This window comes from Suricata suricatta, chromosome 12, assembly GCF_006229205.1.
Source record: "Suricata suricatta isolate VVHF042 chromosome 12, meerkat_22Aug2017_6uvM2_HiC, whole genome shotgun sequence".
NCBI lineage: Eukaryota > Metazoa > Chordata > Mammalia > Carnivora > Herpestidae > Suricata > Suricata suricatta.
This window is the reverse complement of record NC_043711.1, coordinates 13309425-13329848: the sequence shown is the minus strand read 5'-3', so window position 1 is coordinate 13329848 and position 20424 is coordinate 13309425. Positions and strand designations below refer to the sequence as shown.

General features: G+C 55.2%; 1 protein-coding gene across 5 annotated transcripts in view; it reads left to right on the top strand.

Annotated features, from left to right (window-relative positions):
* IL12RB1 (interleukin 12 receptor subunit beta 1) overlaps nucleotides 1-20424 on the top strand; it is a 37987-nt gene that overhangs the window by 11167 nt on the left and 6396 nt on the right. The window contains exons 10-16 of one of the 5 annotated variants that reach the window (XM_029916141.1): nucleotides 1160-1321; nucleotides 1967-2104; nucleotides 2467-2622; nucleotides 4484-4618; nucleotides 5495-5600; nucleotides 5917-5998; nucleotides 6772-7851. In XM_029916141.1, coding sequence (XP_029772001.1) covers nucleotides 1160-1321; nucleotides 1967-2104; nucleotides 2467-2622; nucleotides 4484-4618; nucleotides 5495-5600; nucleotides 5917-5998; nucleotides 6772-7125 — 1133 coding nt within the window. In that variant the 3' untranslated portion in view covers nucleotides 7126-7851. Of the gene's footprint in view, nucleotides 1-1159; nucleotides 1322-1966; nucleotides 2105-2466; nucleotides 2623-3064; nucleotides 3580-4483; nucleotides 4619-5494; nucleotides 5601-5916; nucleotides 5999-6771; nucleotides 7852-20424 lie in introns of those variants that run through there. The other 4 variants (XM_029916142.1, XM_029916144.1, XM_029916143.1 and 1 more) reach the window with 4 other exon arrangements.

Here is a 20424-nt window from a genome sequence, read left to right as displayed (position 1 = left end):
AAAAAAAAAAAAAAAAAAGATCTTCTACCTTCATTTAAGATCTTTTTTAATTTTTTTTTTACATTTTATTTATTTTTGAGAGACAGAGAGAGACAGAACGTGAGCAGGGGAGGGAGACACAGAATCAGAAGCAGGCTCCAGGCTCAGAGCTGTCAGCACAGAGCCTGACGCAGGGCTCGAACCCACAAACTGAGATCATGACCTGAGCTGAAGTCGGATGCTCAACCTACTGAGCCACCCAGGCGCCCCTTAAATACTGCATTTAAAACAAGTTTACCTCGATGACTGGGTTCTTTAGTGCTGCAAATGCTGTGCCCGCTGAGTGCCTCACTCACTGCGCCCTGGTCCTGGCCCTACTGTGACAGCCACCAACCCCGTGAGCACAGACGGGGCTGTTGCAATGATGCCCATTTCAGAGATGAGACAACCGAGGCTCAGAGGGTAAAACCACTTACCTGGAGGAGGGGGCATAGCGGCGCGTCTGTCAGCTCCCAGCCTGCTTTGGGTCGCGGCCCCGCTGTGTGGCCTTGGGCCAGTGGCTCTTCCTCCCTGAGCCTCAGAGTCTGTATCATTGGGGTGATCACAGTCCCACTTGGTAGCAAAGTGGCACCCAGAAAACCCTCACACTGGCCTGTCGCATACAGTTGGTGCTCAATAAATGCCAGTTGTCCACCCTGGAACCGGAAGTAGTGCCCATCTCCCTAAGGCTGTTGCAGATGCCCATGCGGTAGAAAGTGGGAGAGATGAGCCGGGCGCTGAGTATGTGTGTCCTTGTGTCCTGGCCTGGAGCCCCATCCTGCACCCGGCCCCCCCACCCCACCCTGCCCCTGGGTGGCCAGGCATCTGCTGGAGCAGGAGACGCTCCCTCCCGGATGGCGGGATGGTGGCGGGGCGGGGGGGAAGGTACAGCAGGAAATCAGTCCAGGCACCGCAGCTGCTGGGCATCTTGGTCTGATGGGGAGAGGGCCAAACTGACTCAAACAGCCCCTGTTAGCCTAACCCGGCCCCCCAGCCCGGCTCCCAGCCCTGCAGCCCCCAGCGTGGGGAGCCAGAGGCAGGCCCCCCGCGGCAGAGGATGGGATGGGGCTGCGGGAGCCTTGGACTAGGGGACAGGGAGCGGCTGTTCTGACGCCCCTCCCTCGGCCCCGTCCCAAACCAGGGGCTCTGAATATCAGTGCCGGAGCCAATGGCACCACCATGCGATGGCCGGCCAGGGCCCAGGACGCGACATACTGCATCGAGTGGCAGCCCCAGGGCCAGGACAGGAACCTCACCACCTGCACCCTGACTCCACCCCAGGGTCGGGACCCTACTGGAACGGGTACTGTAATGCCCTGCCTCTGCCTTAGAGCTCCTGGTCCGTTCAGACCCACAGGGGCCGCGCATGTGAGGTGTCAGAGGCCCAGAGAGGCCTGGCTGTGTGCCCGAGGTCACACAGAGGTGGGGAACGGGCTGAGGTTTGGACGCTCCCACCCATGCAGGTCTGGGGCTCCCTGCCAGGATCCTGGGGCATCAGGGCTTAGCCCCGGGCAGATCGCACCCCAGCAGGTAATGAGTCTCACATCCCAGGGTGCCTGTTAAACATTCACCCGTGCCAGAGAAGGTGCCAGCTTGCAAGATGCTGGTGGCAAATTAATGAGGCCTCTGGAGACAAACGGGAGGCTTACGGCCCCGGCAACTTGCATTCTCCCTCTTCCTACCCTGGCCCTGCCCAGGGCCCCACGAAACCTCAGCCTCAGCCGGGCCCTTGAGGAGACAGAGCTGGATACAGGCACGCCAGGCCCGGGGCTGGAGGCGGGGGATGGGTTGTGGGGGGAGAAGGAAGGGATCCCAGAAGAGGGGCATCGGCTCGAGGGTTTTGAAGCATGTGCAGGAGCCTTCTCCGGGAGTTCCTGGCAGGTGGCATAGCCCGTGCAGAGATGTGGAGGTGGAAATACAGCCTGTTCACTGGTGCCCATCCTTCCAGCAACCTACAGCTGGGACAGAGAAGCCGGGGCATTGGAGCAGGAGGTGTGCTACCGCATCACGATCTTTGCCTCTGCACACCCTGAGAAGCCCAACTCCTGGTCCACGGTCTTGTCCACCTACCACTTCGGGGGCAACGGTGAGTAGCCCAAACCTACAGGGTGGTCCCTCGGAGGGCTTGGAAGTGGCCTTGGCCACAAGGAAGAGGGAATGAACATTTAGAGGCACTTACTCCGGGTCAAACCTTGGCCAGAAGCCAGATGTGCTGAAATCTCAGATGGTTCCTAAGACACCCTGAGTGGCTTTGGCCCATTTTATAGATAAGAAAAGTGAGGTTCAGAGAAGGGAAATGATGGTGCCTGAGTAGTGGAGTCAGGATTCGAACCCGAGCCCATGCGACTCTGTTGCCAAGGTTACCAAGGTCTCTGGGCGGTGCCGGGCCGGGCATGCAGAATGGGCGTGTGCGGCCAGTATGCTTGGAACTGACCGTGGCCATTGCAGCCCCGGGGGCCGGAAGCCCACAACACGTGCTGGTGAAGACACTCGGCCCGGACTCCGTGTTGGTGGAGTGGACCCCCTCCGTGCTGAGTGCTTGCCCCGGCGTCCTGAAGGAGTATGTAGTGCGCTGTCAGGAGAACGATGGCAACCGGGTGTCTGGTACGTGAGGCAGCGCAGGCCCTGCTGGGGGGGAAGGGGTCTGGGGTGGAGGTCTGCCTCGCTGGGGGGCCCTGAGCCCCTCGCTGCCCCTCTCTGGGCTTTGGTTTTTGCATCCGTGAGACAAGGGTTGGGCTCAGGGTCTTGACGGCCCTTTCCAGGCCGCCGGGAGGGCCCGGGGGGCAGCAGGTGTGTTCACCACTTACTCCGCGTGTGAGGGGCACCCCCTCCCGTGAATCAGCAACTCAACTCCTGTGGAGTGGATGACTGTCTCCATTTCACAGATGGGAAGACTGAGGCCGGGAGAGGGAGTCCTGCCCGAGGGTTAAGGACGCCTGGGTGTGAGCTCGGGCAGCTGCCCCTTCTTGCCGCTTAGGAGGGAAAGAAATGAGAGCCCACAGGGCGAGTCTTCCTGGGGCTGGAGGTTTCTGTCATTTCACCGCAGGGCCCCATCTTCCATGAGGGGACACAGCCTTTCTGATACGGCCTCACACCCCCCCATCTCCTGCTGCAACGGGCCAGGCCAGCAACACCGCCTCTTCCTGTCATGACTTCCCACCAAGCACCTAGCACTCACTGGTCAAGGCACAAATGCCCCAGGAGCCAGGGGGACATCTGGTATCAAAGACACAGACATCCTGTCATCAGCTTGGCCACCCATTTATTAGAGGGGGTAAATGAGGCCGAGTGGGGTTCAGTGGCTTATTCAGGGGGGCATAGCTGGAGGCAGCCATTACCGAAAACTCATCTGCCAAAAGTCAGATTGCTGAAGATTAACCCACCCAACACCCATCGGCCAAATTTACCAATTCCCCCCAAATTTCTCTCGAGGAATATTCCCTCTTGAATATATACAAATAATATCGACTTAGGGTTCTAGGAATTTTTGCTTCTTGTTTTAAAATTTTTAACGTTTATTCATTTTTGAGAGAGGGAGAGAGAGAGAGAGGGTGAGCGGAGAAGGGCCAGAAAGAGAAGGAGACACAGAATCCGAAGCAGGCTCCAGGCTCTGAGCTGTCAGCACAGAGCCCGACACGGCGCTTGAACTCGTGAACCGTGAGATCATGGCCTGAGCTGAAGTCAGACGCCTCACCGACTGAGCCACCCAGGCACCCCTTGCATCTTTTTAAAAAAAATTTTTTGCATTTATTTATTTTTGAGAGACAGAGAGAAACAGAGCACAGGTAGGGTAGGGGCAGAGAGAGAGGGAGGCACAGAATCTGAAGCAGGCTCCAGGCTCTGAGCTAGCTGTCAGCACAGAGCCCGATGCGGGGCTCGAACCCACGAACTGTGAGATCATAACCTCAGCCGAGGTCAGTCGCTTAACCTACTGAGCCACCCAGATGCCCCAGCGGAGGCCTTTTTTTGTTAAAGGCACCCAATTCCACAGCATGGGCTAGGGTCCTGTGGGCTGAGGTTCGAGGCACACTGAGGGAGCAAGATAGACAAAGATAATGCTGATCTTGGCCCTAAAGATGGGAAGGAGGAGGGTGGAAACTATGTGAATATCTGGGGAAAGGGTGAACAAGGTAGAGGGAGGGACTGTCAGTGCAAAGGCCCTGCGGTGTAACAGAACCTGGTGTCTCTAAGGAGCCTGGAGGAAAAGACAGATGGGTCGGGGCAGGGGAATGAGCAAGGAGCCTGCAGAGGTCAGAATTTGAGGAAAATAGCATCATTCACTAAATATTTTGGTGAAGACTATTAATTCCTCCAAATAAGGTGAGGTAAATGGCTGCACTGAGGGCTTTCAACAAAATGCCTGGAGTTCCCACTGCCACGCCCAGGGCCTCCCATCGCCCAGGGCTGAGCCTGGCCTCCTGGGAGTAAAGGCAGTCTGGGAACTCAAGCCTGCTCCCTCCCGCAGAGCTGTCTGTGAAGCCCACGGAGACCAAGGTCACCCTTGGTGGCCTTCAGGCCGGCACAACCTATACTGTGCAGGTTCGAGCCAACACGGCGAATCTGCAGGGTGCCTGGAGCCAACCCCAGCCATTCAGCTTTGGTGAGTAGCAGCGCAGCGCCTAGGTGTTTACCCAGCATGCACTGCCCCATCCCAAGCCTCCTGGAGCTGCCCCCCCCCGCCCCCCGCTCCCAGTGCAGCACCCTCAGGAGAAAGTCCCACCTCACTCTGTTCCCACCTCTTGCAGTTTCCCTTCCATGAACCTTCTCTCACACAGGTGCCTCTGCCTGGAATGTTTGTTCTTCCCTCTAATACCTTTTCATCCTCCAAAACTCAGCTCCTAAGCTTCCTCCTCCAGGAAGTCTTCCATGCTTTCCTCTGGGTGCCCCCCACCACCACCCCCGCCCCCACCTAGCTGTTACTGCCCTTCCTTTCTGGCCTTGACATCTTGGGAGTAGGTAAGGGAGGGCATCTGTGTCCAGGCTCTGCCTCCCCCCGCCTTGGGGCGCCAGGGAAGGATGAGGGGGCAGGGGGCTATTTATTGAGTAAATAAATGAACATGAATGACTGAGTGCGTCACTTATCACAAAGGTAAGGAGGTAGGCCCCGTTGTACCTGGGGTGTGTGACTGGGAGAGATTTGGAAATCATATGATCCCTGTTCCTGCCATAGTCTCTGCCTGTTGTCCTTCCGGGGAAATCTGGTCCCAAGAGAAGCAGGAGTCAGGCTTGGTATGGGGTGGTGGGGTCCCCAGGGTCCCGGGGACCAGCCACATGGGCATGGTCTGTGGGCACTTGGAGCTACAGCGTCCTGAGCTCTGTGTGCCGGGCCTTTATCCCGCAGACACAGGGCATGTAGGTTCCCCCGTCTCTGACTTCACATAGGAGGAAACTGAGGCACGGGGGGACTCATGCCATGGTCAGCAGCGAGTTGAGGCAGGAGGTGACCCTCCTTCAACCCAACTTCTCCCACTCCCAGAAGTCCAGGTTTCCCGGTGGTTCGATTTGTCCATTCTCCTCGCATCCCTGGGGAGTTTCGTGAGCATCCTTCTCCTGGGCGTCCTTGGGTACCTCGGCCTGAACAGGTAACTTACACCATCTCCCCCAAGAGGATCCGTAACAGCAAGAGTGATAATAGAAACTGCACGCACCAAGTAGGTACACGTGCCCAGTTTACAGAGGAGAAAACTGAGGCCCAGAGAGTCAGGCCCAAAGCATCCAGCAGTAGAGGCAGAGCTGGGATTTGGAACTAGGTCCATCAGCCTCCTGCATACCACCCTGCCCCCAAAGCCACATCAGTTCTCCCTTTATAACCTAGTGGAGCTGAAAAAAAAATTAGAACAATTAAAAAGTAAGAAAGGATAAAGCACTCTCCTCTGAGCAGCTCCCTTCCCTCCCCAGGGCCGCGCGGTACCTGTGCCCGCCCCTGCCCACACCCTGCGCCAGCACTGTGGTCCAGTTCCGTAGCAGCCAGGGGAAGCAGGTAAGAGCATCCTTTCTCTGGCGTAAGGTCCTGTTTATTGGGTCTATACTCTGGGCTGGGGCTATAGAGAATAGTGGCTGCACATTAACTCATTTTATTCTCCGCCAACCACTGACACAGGGATTCCAGAAATCCGTCCTGTTTCACACATAGACACGCAGAGGCCCAGAGAGGAACCTCCAGTGGGTCATTTCCTAGCAGCAAAAACAACACAAAGGGGCTTCAACAAAAAGAGAATCCAGCGAGGGAGGCGGGGGGATTCCTTGGATGGTGGTCTTCAGGCACGGCTAGGTCTAGGTGTCCAGACACTAGGCATCCATTTGTCTGGGCTGCTGTTCCCTTCCAGTCAGGCCCAGCCCTTCCCCAGGGGAAGCAGGCGCCGGTTTCCCCATTCCCGTCAGCAAAAGTCTCAAGGCCGTCACTGATTGGCCCAGCTTGGGGCACATGCTCATGGAATCAGGGGGCTGGAGTGTTCTGACTGGCTGGGCCAGGTCACATGTCCGTCACTCGACTTGAGGTGGGGACAGCGGCCTGGCCAATCACATCAGCAGTGAGAAGAGGAGGTGAGGAGGTACAATTTCCCAAAGAGAAAGGGTGGGAGGAGGGGGAGGGCTTCCTAAGGGGGAGCCGAACGGGGGTCAGTGAGGCAGAGCCGATCTTCAAATTGGGCTCAGGATTTTAGAGGATGAAGCCAGCAGGAATGTGATCCACTCCCTGTGTGGATAGGAAACAGGGCCCTGCCCACAGCCTCACCCCGCCCCCCTCCTATCTAGGCTTGGCAGTGGACAAGCTCGGCAGACTTCCCAGAGGAGGTGTCTGGGAAAGAGGCCCTGGTGGTGAACGTGTCCTGGGAAAAAAGTGAGGGAACTGACCTGGACACACCTGGGCATCTCAAGGAGAAGACGCAGCTGCTTCGGGGCGCTCCTGAGCTGGCCTTGGACCCGGAGCCGCCCTCAGAGGACAGGAGACAGGGTCAAGGACACGCTGAGGCTCAGGCTCTAGAGCCAGGAGGGCAGGATGGTCTGGAGGGCAGCCCTGCCCAGGTGGCTGGGCTCTCACTGCTCTTGGACGACCGCATACAGACTCCCATACTCACTGGCCCTTCGCACTCGGGCCTGGAGGCCTGAGGGACAGAGGGGAAGGTCATCCTTGACCTTTAGGCAGGAAGCCTGAAGACAGCTGGTCATTAAGCAAATATTGCATATCCAGCTTACTCTGTCTGGACACTCACATGATGTCCCCATAACTGCCTAGAGAGGTACATGGCCATTCTGTTTTACAGATATGACCCCTGAGGCTCAGAGAGGGCAAGTGGCTGGCCTGAAGCTACACAGCATTGGTGGGAGTCAAACCTGGGCCAAGTGGCCCAGACCCCATTTCCATCCTCTAGGCTCTGATGCCACCGCCCCGCCTCTCCCCACCTACTCTGTCTGGCCTGTATCGTAACATATCCTGTGGTGGGAATTCTAGAAAGTGCCAGAAAATGGAAGCGGCTACCTCCCATGACATGCATGGGGGAAGGGACAGAACTTTTCAGTGTTGAATAGGCTGGAGGGAAGCTCAGAGGGGGCTCATGCTGATCCTAGGACCCGAGGCTGGACGTCATGTCCCAGGAGCACTTGACGGGGAGTCTGGGTGCACAGCTCCCGGGGCACTGCGGGGTGTCCAGGCTCTGAGGATCTCCTCATGGGAAAACAAGGCGGGGGCTGGAATCATTCCGAGGGAAGTGATGGCCCCTCATCAGCCTCAGTCTCCTCCCCTGTAGAATGGGGGTGAGGATAATACTGAATCCGCAGAGCTGTTAGGGGCGGGGTTGCGGCTGAATAAATGAGCCTTCTGTTTGATAAATGAAACGGAATTGGATGATCACTCCGAACTCTACAAAATCAGGACTGGGCAAGGAGAGCCACAGCCCGAGGGAGGGTGGATCCCTGAAAACAGGAGCCATGGTTCCTTCCCACATCTCCACCCCTCTCAGCATCGATCTGCCCTCCGCCCAGGCCTCGGGTCACAACTCCGGGTTCCTCTTTCCTCCTTGCGTTTAACCCTCCGCAGCCCCGCATTCGCACCCTGAATCTACCCTCTTTCCGCACCCGTCCTCACCCCAGCCCCTCCCGTGGTTAAACGAGTCGTCGCGGATTCCCCCCGCGGCCACCAGGTGGCAACGCCAGCCCGTGTCTCTCCGCACTAACACCTCCTCCCTCCCCCCCCTTCCCATCCCCCCTCCCGGCTACAGAGTTTGCAAAACAGACTTTTACGGTTTTAAGTGGGGGCAGGATGGGGAAGGGGAGGAGATTAGAACCCAGAGCCACTGGATTTTGTGGCAAAAGGGCATGAAGCTTCTGGGGGAGTAAGATCTGGCTCCATATCGCTGGAAGGAGAGAGGCCCAGGCCCCGCCCCCATGGGGCCCCCCAATTTTCCACCTGTTCATCGAGATGGGAAAACAGAAGTCTTGACGCCCCGTGATACAGAAGCGTGGGCTGCTCACTGTTCTGCGCATGCTCCCTCCCTTGACTCCCAGCCAGGCAAGTGCCTTCCCTTGCAAATCAGCGAGCCTCCTTGGTTGGTGGCAAGACCAAGTGGGCAGACAGGAAGGGGTGCCAGAGCTGAATCCCTCATAAAAAAAAAGACCACGGGGGACCTGGACCCCAGCTCAGGGCTACCTTCTCAAGTTCAGAACCCTGTACCCCACCCCACCCCTCGCAGTGACGCCTGGAGGGAGCTAAACGCCCCCAAGGGGGCTGCCCCAGTCCTGGACCCACACAGTAGCACAGGACCCTGTTTGGTGGCCCCTGGAGTTAACAGACTCATACCTTGGCACAGCCCCCCTGGGTCCAAGCAGTAGGAGTTAGGCATCTATGGAGCACCCTACTTCCACTGAGGAGAAGGCTGAAACTGCCTTGGGAGAGAAGCTTTCAGGAAGGACAGCAGCCCAGACAGAAGGCTTCCTTGTCTCTAGATCCAGCCATGCCTGAAGCCCACTACCTTGGGATTTTTATTTTTTCTTTCCCACCATCAGGTTCCCTTTTTGTTGAAACTCCTTTGAGTTGTTTCTGCTGCTAGGAAATGACCTATAGGAGGCGCCTCTCTGGGTTTCTGTTGGCCTGTGTGTATAATAGGAAGAGGTTCAGAGCACCAGTTTGGGGTCCCTACCTCACTGGGGTGGACACCGCTGCTGAGCAGAGCCCTAGCCTAGTGTTTATTCTGCGCCTGCTGTGTACTCGTTATTCTGGGGTCCTCTAAATGTCCAGCCCTCAGCAGCTCTAGCAGTCAGGACTGTAGACACCATTTCACATCTTTCTTCATTCATTGATTCATGAAGTGCCTGTTGAGCACCTACTGTATGCCCAGCCCTATCCTGCACAGGTCAGAATTGGTTCTCTCATGAGGGGCTTCTGGTACAGTGGGGAAGGCAGGCGCTAATGCAGTCATCACACGGAGACTTACAATAAACCCGACACAGTGACAGTGACTAGTGAAAGTGTGAAAAATGATGGGTAAGGGAGGGCTTCCTGGAAGCGGTGATAGCGGGGTCAAGATGGTGAAGAGAGGCCAGCACAATGAGAGAGCAAAGGGCCTGAGGCAGGTGTGGTTGATGGGGGAGAAGGGGAGTGGGGGGGCGGGGATGGAGGTCACTGCCTACGAGGGCCTCTGGGTTTTATTCTTAGGCTGGAGCTCGGGGCTGGGGGCTGGGGGCGGGATGCTTGAGAGCTGATTTGTGAGTTGTTCAAAGATTCTTCCTGCTACTGCTCAGAGGAGTAGATAACTCAGCCTTGCTGGCCTCAGTGTCCTGGTCTGTAAAATGGGGAAGGTGGCCCCCTCCAGAGCCCTTGGGCCCTTCTCACTCCCTCTCCCCTGTCTCTGTCTCTCTTGGTCTGACTCCTTTTCATCATGGCTTCCGCCACGAGGCAGGAAGCATGTCTCCATCGGCGAGACCGGCTGCCTCAGTCAGTGTACCTCGCCGGGTACCTCCCTCCTCTATGTCTCCAGTGGCCTTTGGGCTTGGTCAGAAAGAGATGTTGTCTCTGTGTCCTCCCTTGAGCCAGGATGGGGCTGAGGTATCAGCGGCTTCCGAGGACCCCCGGCTGTAGGGATGACCCGATATAGCCCGTGGCCCCTCGCACTCAACTGCCCTCACCCTGCGGATGCCAGGCCTCGGCCCCTCCCCCAGCCATGCGCCTCTGTCCATGTCTTTTTTTTCTGTTTGTCCGTGTTTGGGGTTTTTTTAAGAGATGTTCACATATCATATAAATCACCCTTGTAAAACGAACAATTCCGTGGTGTTTGGTGCCTTCGCAATATTGCGCAATCATCGCCTTTCCAGAACATTTCCATCACCTCAACAGGAAACCTTGTGCCCATGAGCAGTCATCCCCCCTCCCCTCCCCTCCCCTCCCCCTACCTCCCTCAGCCCCTGGCAGCCACCCATCTGCTCTCTGTCTCTGCGGATCTGCCTGTTTGGACATTCATAGAAACGGGATCACAAACAGGTGGTCTCTTGCGTCTGTTCTTTAGTGAAAGAAACTCAGCATCATGGTTTGGAGTTACATCCGTGTCGTCACGTGTGTCAGAACTCCGTTCCTTCATGATGGCTGAGTAATATTCCACCGTGTGGACGTGCCGCTGTGGCCTTCCTTCATTCTTTGGTGGGCATCTGGGTGCTTTCCACTTCTGGGGGACTGTGAGCGTGGGTACAAGGTTTGGTGTGAACACCTGTTTTCAGTTCTTTTATATGTGCCCAGGGGTAGGCTGGTTTTGATCCCCGCGTAGGTCTGTGTTTAGCTTCTCGAGGAGCTGCCTGTTGTCCAAAGTGGCCGCGCGTTTCACATTCCCATCAGCAATGTGTGAGGGGTCGGATTTCCCCATCAAGACTCGTTATTTCCCATTTTGGGGAGAGAAACCGTCCCCAGTGTGAGGCGGGATCTCATTGTGGTTTGAATTGTATTTCCCTGAGGACTGATGGGATTGGGCACCTTTTTCCTTCCTTCCTTCCTACCTGCCTGCCATCTTTCTTTCTTCCTTTCCTTCTTTCCTTCCTTCCTTCCTTTCTTCCTTCCTTCCTTCCTTCCTTCCCTTTCTTCCCTTTCTTTTCTTTCTTTCTTTCTTTCTTTCTTTCTTTCTTTCTTTCTTTCTTTCTTTCTTTCTCTCTTTCAGCGCCTTTTCATGTGCTTATTGGCCATTTATAGATCTTCTTTGGAGAAATTTCTATTTGAATCCCTTCCGCATTTTTTTTCAAAACTGAGTTTTCATTGGTTGTTCTGAGGATCAGTACAGATAATTCAGCTTGTACACAATTCTTAAAGTACATTCTGAAAAATTAGAAAAAAAAACACCTCACATAGTTGGGACTCTTTTCTAAAAGTTATTCAGTGACTTTCCAGCTTAAAATGTGGAGGCACATTCCCTTAATAGCATATCAAGTACCAAAATCTTCAAATGATGATACGCTGTTATCATTAAGTCCCTTCTTTCCTTATTTTTCAAGTGGGTTTTGTATCCTTTTACTATCGAGTTGTGAGAGTCCTTCATATATTCTGGATATTGATCTCTTGTCAGACAGAAGATGTGCGGACACTCTCCTTCCATTCTGTATGTCGCCTTTTCACCTGTCCGGAGATGTCGTTGGTCAAAAAAATTTTTGTGTGTTTTTAATTTGATGGAGAACAACTTATGCCCTCCTTTGGTGGCTGGCCCTTAGGTGTCATAGCTAAGAATTCTCTCCGTCTTCCAGGCACGTCTCCCATCCTCCTGCCCCCAGCCCCTGCCCCTGGTCCTGCCAGGAACCCCCCCCCCCGCCCCCGGGGCGCTAGGGCGTCTGCGCCCTTGTCCCCCCGCTGGGGGGCCTCTGGGCCAGCACCCTGCAGCCTGCATCAATGTTTAATAACGAACCGAGCGCACGGAACATTGGCAAGGACGCGGGAAACCCCGCCCGGAGCCACCCGCCCGCATCCCGCGAGGGGACCCCATGGCCCCAGCTGGGGGCCGCGACCCACTGTCCGGGTGGGGCCAGCGGGACGGAGCGGGCAGGAGAGGAAAACGGAACTCGCTGGCCCCCGCGGCGGGGCAACGGCGTTGACCGCTCCGAAGTCCTCCCCCCCCCCGCCCCCGGAGTGCTCCGGGCTCCCCGCCAGCCCTGGGCTGACCCTGCCGGCGGGAACCGCCTGCTACCGCGCGCGGGCCCGCAACCAAAACACCCGAGAGAGGGGAAGAAAAACACGCCGCCAGGGCTGGTGGGGGGAGGGGACAGTCGCACGACGACGGGGCCTTCGGGCTGGGACTGGGGGTGGGGTGGGGTTGTCACACGATCTATCGACGAACCTCTCCTGCACCCGGGCTGTCCTGGCTCTGCTCCCAGCCTAGCCTTGCTGCCTGGGGCTCCCTGAGCCTCAGTTTCTCCATCGGTGAGATGGGGGTAGTTAGCCGTCCTTCCGGGTTGTGAGAGTGCAGAGACCCCAGGGTGAAGCTGTCGCCAACGCCATCCACAATGATATGGATTTTTTTTTAAATGAGTTTATTTTTTAAAGTTTATTTCTTTATGGGGAAAGGAGGGGTGGAGACAGAGAAAATATTAAGCAGCCGCTCCGCTCTCAGCCTGCAGCCTGACTTCCGGGGGCTCCCAAACTGTGAGAGCATGACCTGAGCCAAAATCAAGAGCCGGAGGCTTAACTGACAGTCACCCAGGCGCCCCTGGTCCACAATAATATTAATGTCATGGTTTGCTCGTGGCGCCTGGGTGGCTCAGTGGGTTGAGCGTCCGACTTCGGTTCAGGTCATGATCTTGCAGTTCCTGGGTTGGAGCCCGACATCGGGCTCTGTCCGGACAGCTCGGAGCCTGGAGCCTGCTTTGGGTTCTGTGTCTCCCTCTCTCTGCCCGTCTCCCACTCATGCTCTGTTCCTCTGCCTCAATAATAAATAAATATTAAAAAATAAAATAAAATAATGGTTTGCTTAAGAACACACAGAGATTAATGCGCCACGCAGGGGCTCCTCTGGCCCAGTGGACAAGGAGGCTGGTCCTGTGCCCCCAGCTTCCCATGGATTTGCAGGTGGAGGGGCCCTGCCTCTCCCTGAGTGTACCCCCTCAGTCTTTCCCATTTCTCTCCCTCCCTCTCCTGTTTCATCTCCCTGTCTCTCATTCTCCCGGTCTCTCCCTGCTTCTGTCTCTCCCTCAAGCCTGCCTGGGATCTCCCACACTAACCCAGCACCAGCCCCTTTGGCCCAGGTGCCTCCCCTAAGCCCAGATCCTAATCTGCCCCCCATCTGTCCCCACTGTGGTCTCAGGGACCCACTTTGGGAAGCCTGGGGCCCCCACTTGCCGCTCAGGAGACCTAAACTGCATCAGAATCCCTCTCAAGGGGCACCTGGGTGGCTCAGTCGGTCAAGCATCTCACTTCGGCTCAGGTCATGATCTCACGGTTCGTGAGTTCAAGCCCTACGTCAGGCTCTGTGCTGACATCTAGTTCAGAACCTGGAGCCTGCTTCAGATTCTGTGTCTCCCTCTCTTTGACCCTCCCCTGAGCAGAAAAAAAAAAAAAAAAAAAGAATCCCTCTCAAACCTGGGAAATCCAGCGGCCTAACATCCGCAGCCTCGCACACAGCCACCGCCCCCCTCCCCTGACTCTTTTAAACCTGGAGACCTCTTATCTTCCCTCTTTCCCTATCAGCCTCTCCATTACCTAGATCCCTCTGCTCCCAGATCCTCAGTTTACCTCCCTGTGATATGGGATCAAACGGGCATCCCTGACTCTCTTCTCCATTCTCCAGCAAAACTGCTCCTAAACCTGACCCTTCTGGTCCAAACCCAGAATCTATTCCTAGAACCAGCAGAGGCACTGCCTTCCTGGTCTTCTTGCCTCTGCTCTCAGCCCCCATAGAATCTTCCCTCCATGTAGCCAGAATCAGGCTCGCCCTGACTTTCTCCAGAACCCTCCATGGCTCCCACTTTCCTTAGGGTAAAAGCCAAAGTCCTCATAGCCCCAGGACCCTGCTGATCTTTCTGGTCCCAGTTCCTTCCAACTGTTGGCAGGGGGGCTGGGGGGAACCCCAGGTCCTGAGGCCTCCAGCCAGCCACTCCCTGGGATGTTGCCTGAGGCTCGTTCACAAGAAAGAATTTGGGGACAGACCAGACAAAGCGGTTGAGTGGTGCAAAAAGGCACCTGTAATTCAAGTGAAAGGACACTCTGTCGACGTGAGAGGGCTGTGGTTTGGGTCTCTATTTTTTATTGACAGTTGTTAACTAGGGGGTGGAATATTTATTTCTTGGGGAGGGGACTTTTGGGGGGAGCAGGGTTTTACACTTTTTTTTTTCTTTGGGCCTGTCTGGTTTGATCCGGCTTTTTGTGGCTTTGTTTTGGAGTGCGGCCAGGACAGACCTCTGCCTTCCCCATAGCTGACCGTGACTCACACTTTGCTGGCCTCCAGGCATCCTGTTAAAGCCTAACTAACTGCTTACTCCAACGAACAGAACTCCTACCACCGAATGGGCCTCTTAGAAACCCCTACAGTAGGCCCTCTCCTGCCCCAGGGCCTTTGCACAGGCTGTGCCTCTGCCTGCAACCATCTCCCACCAGATGCCCCTATGTCTCCGCCACCTCCTTCAAGTCTCAGCTCAGATGTCTGCCCACATGCCCCTTTTCTCTTGCCCTCAGGAGTCTGTGTTTTGTTCACAACAGTGTCAGACCTTAATCAGTGCGCTCATAAGCAATCACGTTCCTAATAAGAGCCATCCACCGGGCACTTACGGTGTGCTTGGTGGGCTGGGGACATGGCTGAGAACAACTAGGAGATCTCCCTTTGTGGGATTTATGGCCTGGGAGCAGGAAGGGCGATGGGCATTAATAAAGTAGGACACGTGGCCAGATGTGGCAGTGAGGGTCTCTCAGATCAGCACTTCCTGGATGAGGTGGCATTGAGACCCGAAGCCCTGGGAGAAGAATGCGCTTGTTTCTACGTGAGGGGGTGGCGTCTGGAGGGCATGTGGGAGGGCCGCGAGGCTGGGCTCAGGGGGCCTTTGGGGCCACAGGGAAGGGGTTGCTCTTCACCTCAGAGTAGTGGGGCACCCTGGGAGGTCTCAAGGCAGGTGACAGGATTTGAGTCCATGTCTCCCAAAGGCAAGAGCAGCTGTGTGTGTTCTCACTAGTTCACACATGGGGAAACTGAGGCTCAGAGGGGTGAAGTCCCTTACCCAGCATCCTTGACTCCCAGTATCTCCAACCAGGAGCCTGCAAATCCCTCCTTGCCCCCCGCCCAGGGCAGCCCAGTTGCAGATGGGTAAACTGAAGCCAAAAGGTGCTGTTACTTCCCAAGATTCCCTGGGAGCACAGTCAGCCCCCCTCTCCCACTGGCTCCTCCCAGATGTCACCTCCCTGGGGGACGTTCTCACGTTCTCACGGGGAGGAAACAGCAGTGGCTGGTTTCACAAGTGGGTGGCTAAAGCCTCAGTCCCAGTTTCGATTTGCTCGATTTGCAAATAGCATCTGGCTCCAGCTGCCTGCAGCCCGGGGAGGGTTGCTGAGTGAGCACTGCGCCCAGGGCGGAACAGCCTGTCTGCTCAGGGCAAGCCCGGGCAGAGGGGAGGTCGGGGGTCGGGGCCCCTGTGGGCAGTGGAGCCAGGGGCCTGGGAGTGCCCCGAGCCCTCATCCCCACTGAGCTTTGATCACTCATTCACTCAACAGCCAATAGCCACTTCATGCTTTGCTGACGGAGCACATTTTATTCTCCTGGTGAGCATGTATCAAGTGCTAACTGTGTAACAGGCTGTGTGCCGGCTGTGAGTTCATCTGATCACCCCCAGCAGCGCTGAAAGGCTATGTCTGAGCATCCTGGGGCTGGAACAAATGACCGTGACCCTGCCAGGTTTAAAACAACTTGTTCTCATGCAGTCCAGGGGGCCGGAGGTCTGGAATCAAAGTGGTGGTGAGGCGGGAGGTGGGTTTTTCCAGGGGGCTCGGAGGGAAAGCCCATCCCAGGCCTGTCTCCGGGCTTCCCGGGGTCTCCGGCAGCCCGTGGGGTTCCTCGGCTTCTGGCTGCCTCACCCCGAGGTCTGCCTCCCTCCCCACATGGCACATGGCCTTTGTCTTCTCTGTCTCTTAGAAGGATGCCCGTCACTGGCTTTAGGGTTAACCCCAATCCAGAGTGATCTTGTCTCCAGGTCCGGAGCTCATTACATCCGCAGTGACCCTCGTTAAAGAGCGAAGAATGGACCGAGTACATTTGAAGATCTAATTGGCTTTATCAAGCCAGGCACGAGCGGGACAGCATTGCGCCTAGCAGGTGGGGGGACCTCCGAGGGGTCATAAAAAATGGAAGGTGTCTTCCAGAAGGAGGGTGGGGCTAGAAAGTTATTAGCAAAAGATAAGAAAGGGTTAGGGGCGCCTGGGTGGCTCAGTCGGTTAAGCGTCCGGCTTCGGCTCGGGTCATGATCTCATGTTCGTGGGTTCGAGCCCCGCGTTGGGCTCTGTGCTGACAGCTCAGAGCCTGGAGCCTGCTTCTGATTCTTGTCTCCCTCTCTCTCTGGCCCTCCCCTGCTCTCACTGTCTCTGCCCCCCCCCAAAAAAAAAAAAAGCAACCCATAAAAAGAAAGGGTTATTCCAGGCAAAGTCACCCTCCCTAAGTGAGAAAAGCGAAGGGACCTTATGAGGTGGACTCCCTCATCTTCCTTTGGGGGCGGGGAGAGGGCCCACCCCCCCTTTGCTGTGGATTGAAAATTCCTGGTGGACTGGTTAAAGCTTACCTTCTGGGGAAGGTTAGATCTGCAGTTAGGTTATTAAGCCCCTTTTTGTTGACTTGGCTTAGGTGACACCATTTTGGTTTTCTTTTTTTTTTTTTTCAATACTTTTTATTTTTTTAATGTTTATGTAGTCATAAGAGAGAGAGAGAGTGAGGGGAGTGAGAGGCAGAAAGAGAAGGAGACACAGATATGAAACAGGCTCCAGGCTCTGAGCTGTCAGCACAGAGCCTGATGTGGGGCTCGAACTCGTGAACCTCAAGATCACAACCTGAGCCAACCACCAACTGAGCCACTCAGGCGCCCCATGGTTTTCTTTTTAAGGTCACATTCTCAGGTTGTGGATAGACATATCTTTGGGGGCAGGGCACAATCCAAAGTTCTCCAGGAAGGTAATTATCAGCTCTGCTTTATGGGAAACTAAGGCACAGAGAGATCAGATTGCTGGTCTGAGGGGTTAGGACTGAAACCCTGGCTATCTGGAGTCTATTTGCTTCACTGCTCTGGAATGGCCTCCAATCTGCTGGGTGCCCAGCCCTTCCCAGAAGCTGGGGACATCCACGCAAGCAGGAATTAGCAGGTACATGACCTGTGAACCTCACCCTAATGGATGTTCCTGTGTTCTGGTATGATCTTAAGATCAAGGGTCCCCTGAAGCAATCTGCCTGGTGTTCTCCAAAAGACAGGATCCACCTGGAACTTGTGAATGTGGCCTTATTTGAAAATAGGGTCTTTGCAGATGTGTTAAGGTAAAGACCTTGAGATACAATCATCCCAGATTAGGATGGGCCCTAAACCCAATGCTAAGTGTCCTTACAAGATAAGAGGAGGGAGGGCAAGTTCTGAGGCAGAGGAGAAGGGCCGTGTGGGATGGAAGCAGAGACCGGAGCCGGCGACTGAGTTTTGTGTGTGATGTGACATAAGGACCCAACTGAATTGTTTTCAATATAGACTCTCACTTGACAGATTCTTTTATAGCATAGTCTCCCCTCCCCACTGCTGAGATAGACCCTCTCCATCCTGGAGCCAACTCCTGACCTCCATAGTGTGTCTGTGGGCATTTAATTCCAATCCCATTGGCCAATGTGTCCCTGCCTGTGCCAATATCCCTCTGACTTAATCACAAGCTTTGTCGTGGGGCCCGGTAGCCGGTAGGACAGGTAGCACCACCCTGTTCTTCTGTGTAAGTGCCTCATTTGCAACCCTCTGTTCTTCCAGCTAACATTTTTATATCATCTTATCAAGTTCCTGAAGGAAAACCCGTGTTGTGACTTTGAATGGGTTGTGTTAAAACTTCAGATGGGGGTGAGGCGCCTGGGGGGCTCAGTCAGTTGGATTTCTGACTCTTGGTTTCTGCTCAGTTCATCATCTCGTGGTTCACGGGTTTGAGCCCCACATCAGGCTCTGGGCTGGTGGTGCTGAGCCTGCTTGGGATTTTCTCTCTCTCTCTCTCTCTCTCTCTCTCTCTCTCAGAATAAATAAATTAAAAGAAAACACTTCAGATGGGGAAAAAAGAAGACAAAACAGACCTTCAGATGGGGAGAATCAGCATCTTTTGACACTCAGCCTCCCTATCCATGAATATGGTACATCCAGCATCCCTGTTGCTTCTTTAGGGTCTCTGAAGACTCTGTTTTCCTGAAGGGTTAAGAGCACCATTTATTTCATTTGTTTCTCTTTCTGATGTAGGGAGGCCTCCATCTGATCTGTTTCACCAGATCATTCCTTCCCCCATTATATTCCTGATCCTACTGAATTGTTTTGTTTCTTTGTTTGTTTTGGGGCAGATGGATTTTCACATGGCCGGCTTCTGCTCTCGTGGGTTTTGGGGTGCATGACAAGTTCATGTTAAGCTATCTGTCCTCTGTTCCCACTCTTGGTGGAGGTCATGGTTCAGAGAGTTTTCCTGATGAAATGATGGGCGTCTCCAGATCTGGTCATTTGGAGGCCAGCCCACTTCCTCAGCGACATCAAAGATAAGGCCAGCCCCACTCCCCAATTCCCCAGGCTCAGGTAATGAGATGACACCCTCCAGGTCCCCTAAAACTCAGGCTATAGCTTCTCACTCCCCACCTCTCCCCTGTCCCGCCTCTCCCCTAGCATCTCCCAGGAAGGCAGCCTGTGGAAGGGTGGTCACTCGCTATTTTGCAGGTGCTTCCCCAGGGATGAGGAAGGAGCAGTCGCTGCTCCGGTCACTGCAGCCCGGGAGCTGGCAGGTGTGGGGGTGCGCACCGCATATTTCCACAGCGGCAGGGGAATGCCGGCACCGGGATTCCCAGCCGCCTTCTGGAGGCGGCCTGGCGCCTCTGTCTCAGGCCCGGGGCGTTCTCGGAGTTGTCCCGACATCCCCCACTGTGGCGCCACTGAGAGCTGAGATTCCCTCCATCCTGGACATCAGGCCTGGGATCAGACCCAGGAGCCCAGAGCTCATTTTATGTATTTATTTATTTTTTCCAGAGATCATTTCAAAATGCTTTGTGTTATGGAAAATTTCAAACATGCCCACGGGCTGTCCCAGGACTCACCAGTGACCCAGGAGGCACTGACCTCATTTCCATGACACTCCTTTCCCCCCTCGACCTTATGAAGTTCCTGCTAATTCCAGGATCATGCTTCTCATCTGAGACTTGAGATAGTTTCTAAAGGACAAGCCCAGCTCCAAAGTCACAATCACCCTTGAAACCCTCTCCCTCCCCCAGCTGCTCCCCCATTTCTCTGTCCTCTCTCCCTGTTTCCCCCATCTCTGTCCTCTCTCCCTCTCTCTTGGTCTCTCTCCTCGTCTCTCGTTGTCTCATCTGTCTCCCACTGTCTGTCCGTCTCTCTCACAGTGGATTGGGTTCCCTGTCTCACCTCCCCCATCTCCTGCACCTCCCCCTGGGCCTCCGGTCTGAGTGCGATGACCCACACTGGTTTTTTTCTTTATTTTTATTTTTCGTGTGTCTGTTTTATTTTGAGAGAGACAGACAGAGAGTGAGCAGAGGAGGGGCAGATAGAGAGGAGACACAAAATCTGAAGCAGGCTCCAGGTTCCGAGCTGTCAGCACAGAGCCCAACGAGGGGCTCGAACCCACGGACCGTGAGATCATGACCTGAGCTGAAGTCAGACGCTTAACCGACTGAGACCCCCAGGCGCCCCTGACCCACACTGTTGAACCTCCAGTGAATGGTTGATGGGCTGGACTTTATTTTTTTATTTTTATTTTTATTTATTTTTATTTATTTATTTTTATTTTCTCACCCCTCCCTGTGACTCCACCCTTTCTCCCTCAACCCCTGCCCCTCCCCCAACCCCCACCCCTTCCTGTACCTCTGCCCTTCCCCCCGGACCCCCACCCTTCCAGTGGCTTCCACTCCTCCTACTCCCCCCATTGCCTCTCTTACCCGTGCTCACCAGCAGCTGACAAATTCCCCTACACTGGCCATCTTACCCCTTAGGGAAGTGGTGGGCGCCGAGGGGGTTGTTCATGGGCTGGACTTTAAATGAGGCCAAAGTTGTACACGCTGAGCCTAACCTGGGCCTGGCTGCCTTGCCCCGCCCACTAACCCCCATCCTGGGAGCCACCATTGTTGGGTCCCCAGAGCTACCCACCCCCCAAGGTTCCCTTGCAGGGCCATGCACTCTCTCATCGGTCACCCTGGATCCAACCTCCTGATGACCCCGGGGACTCTGGGGTTTCAAGACACTGGTCTGGGCTCCTCA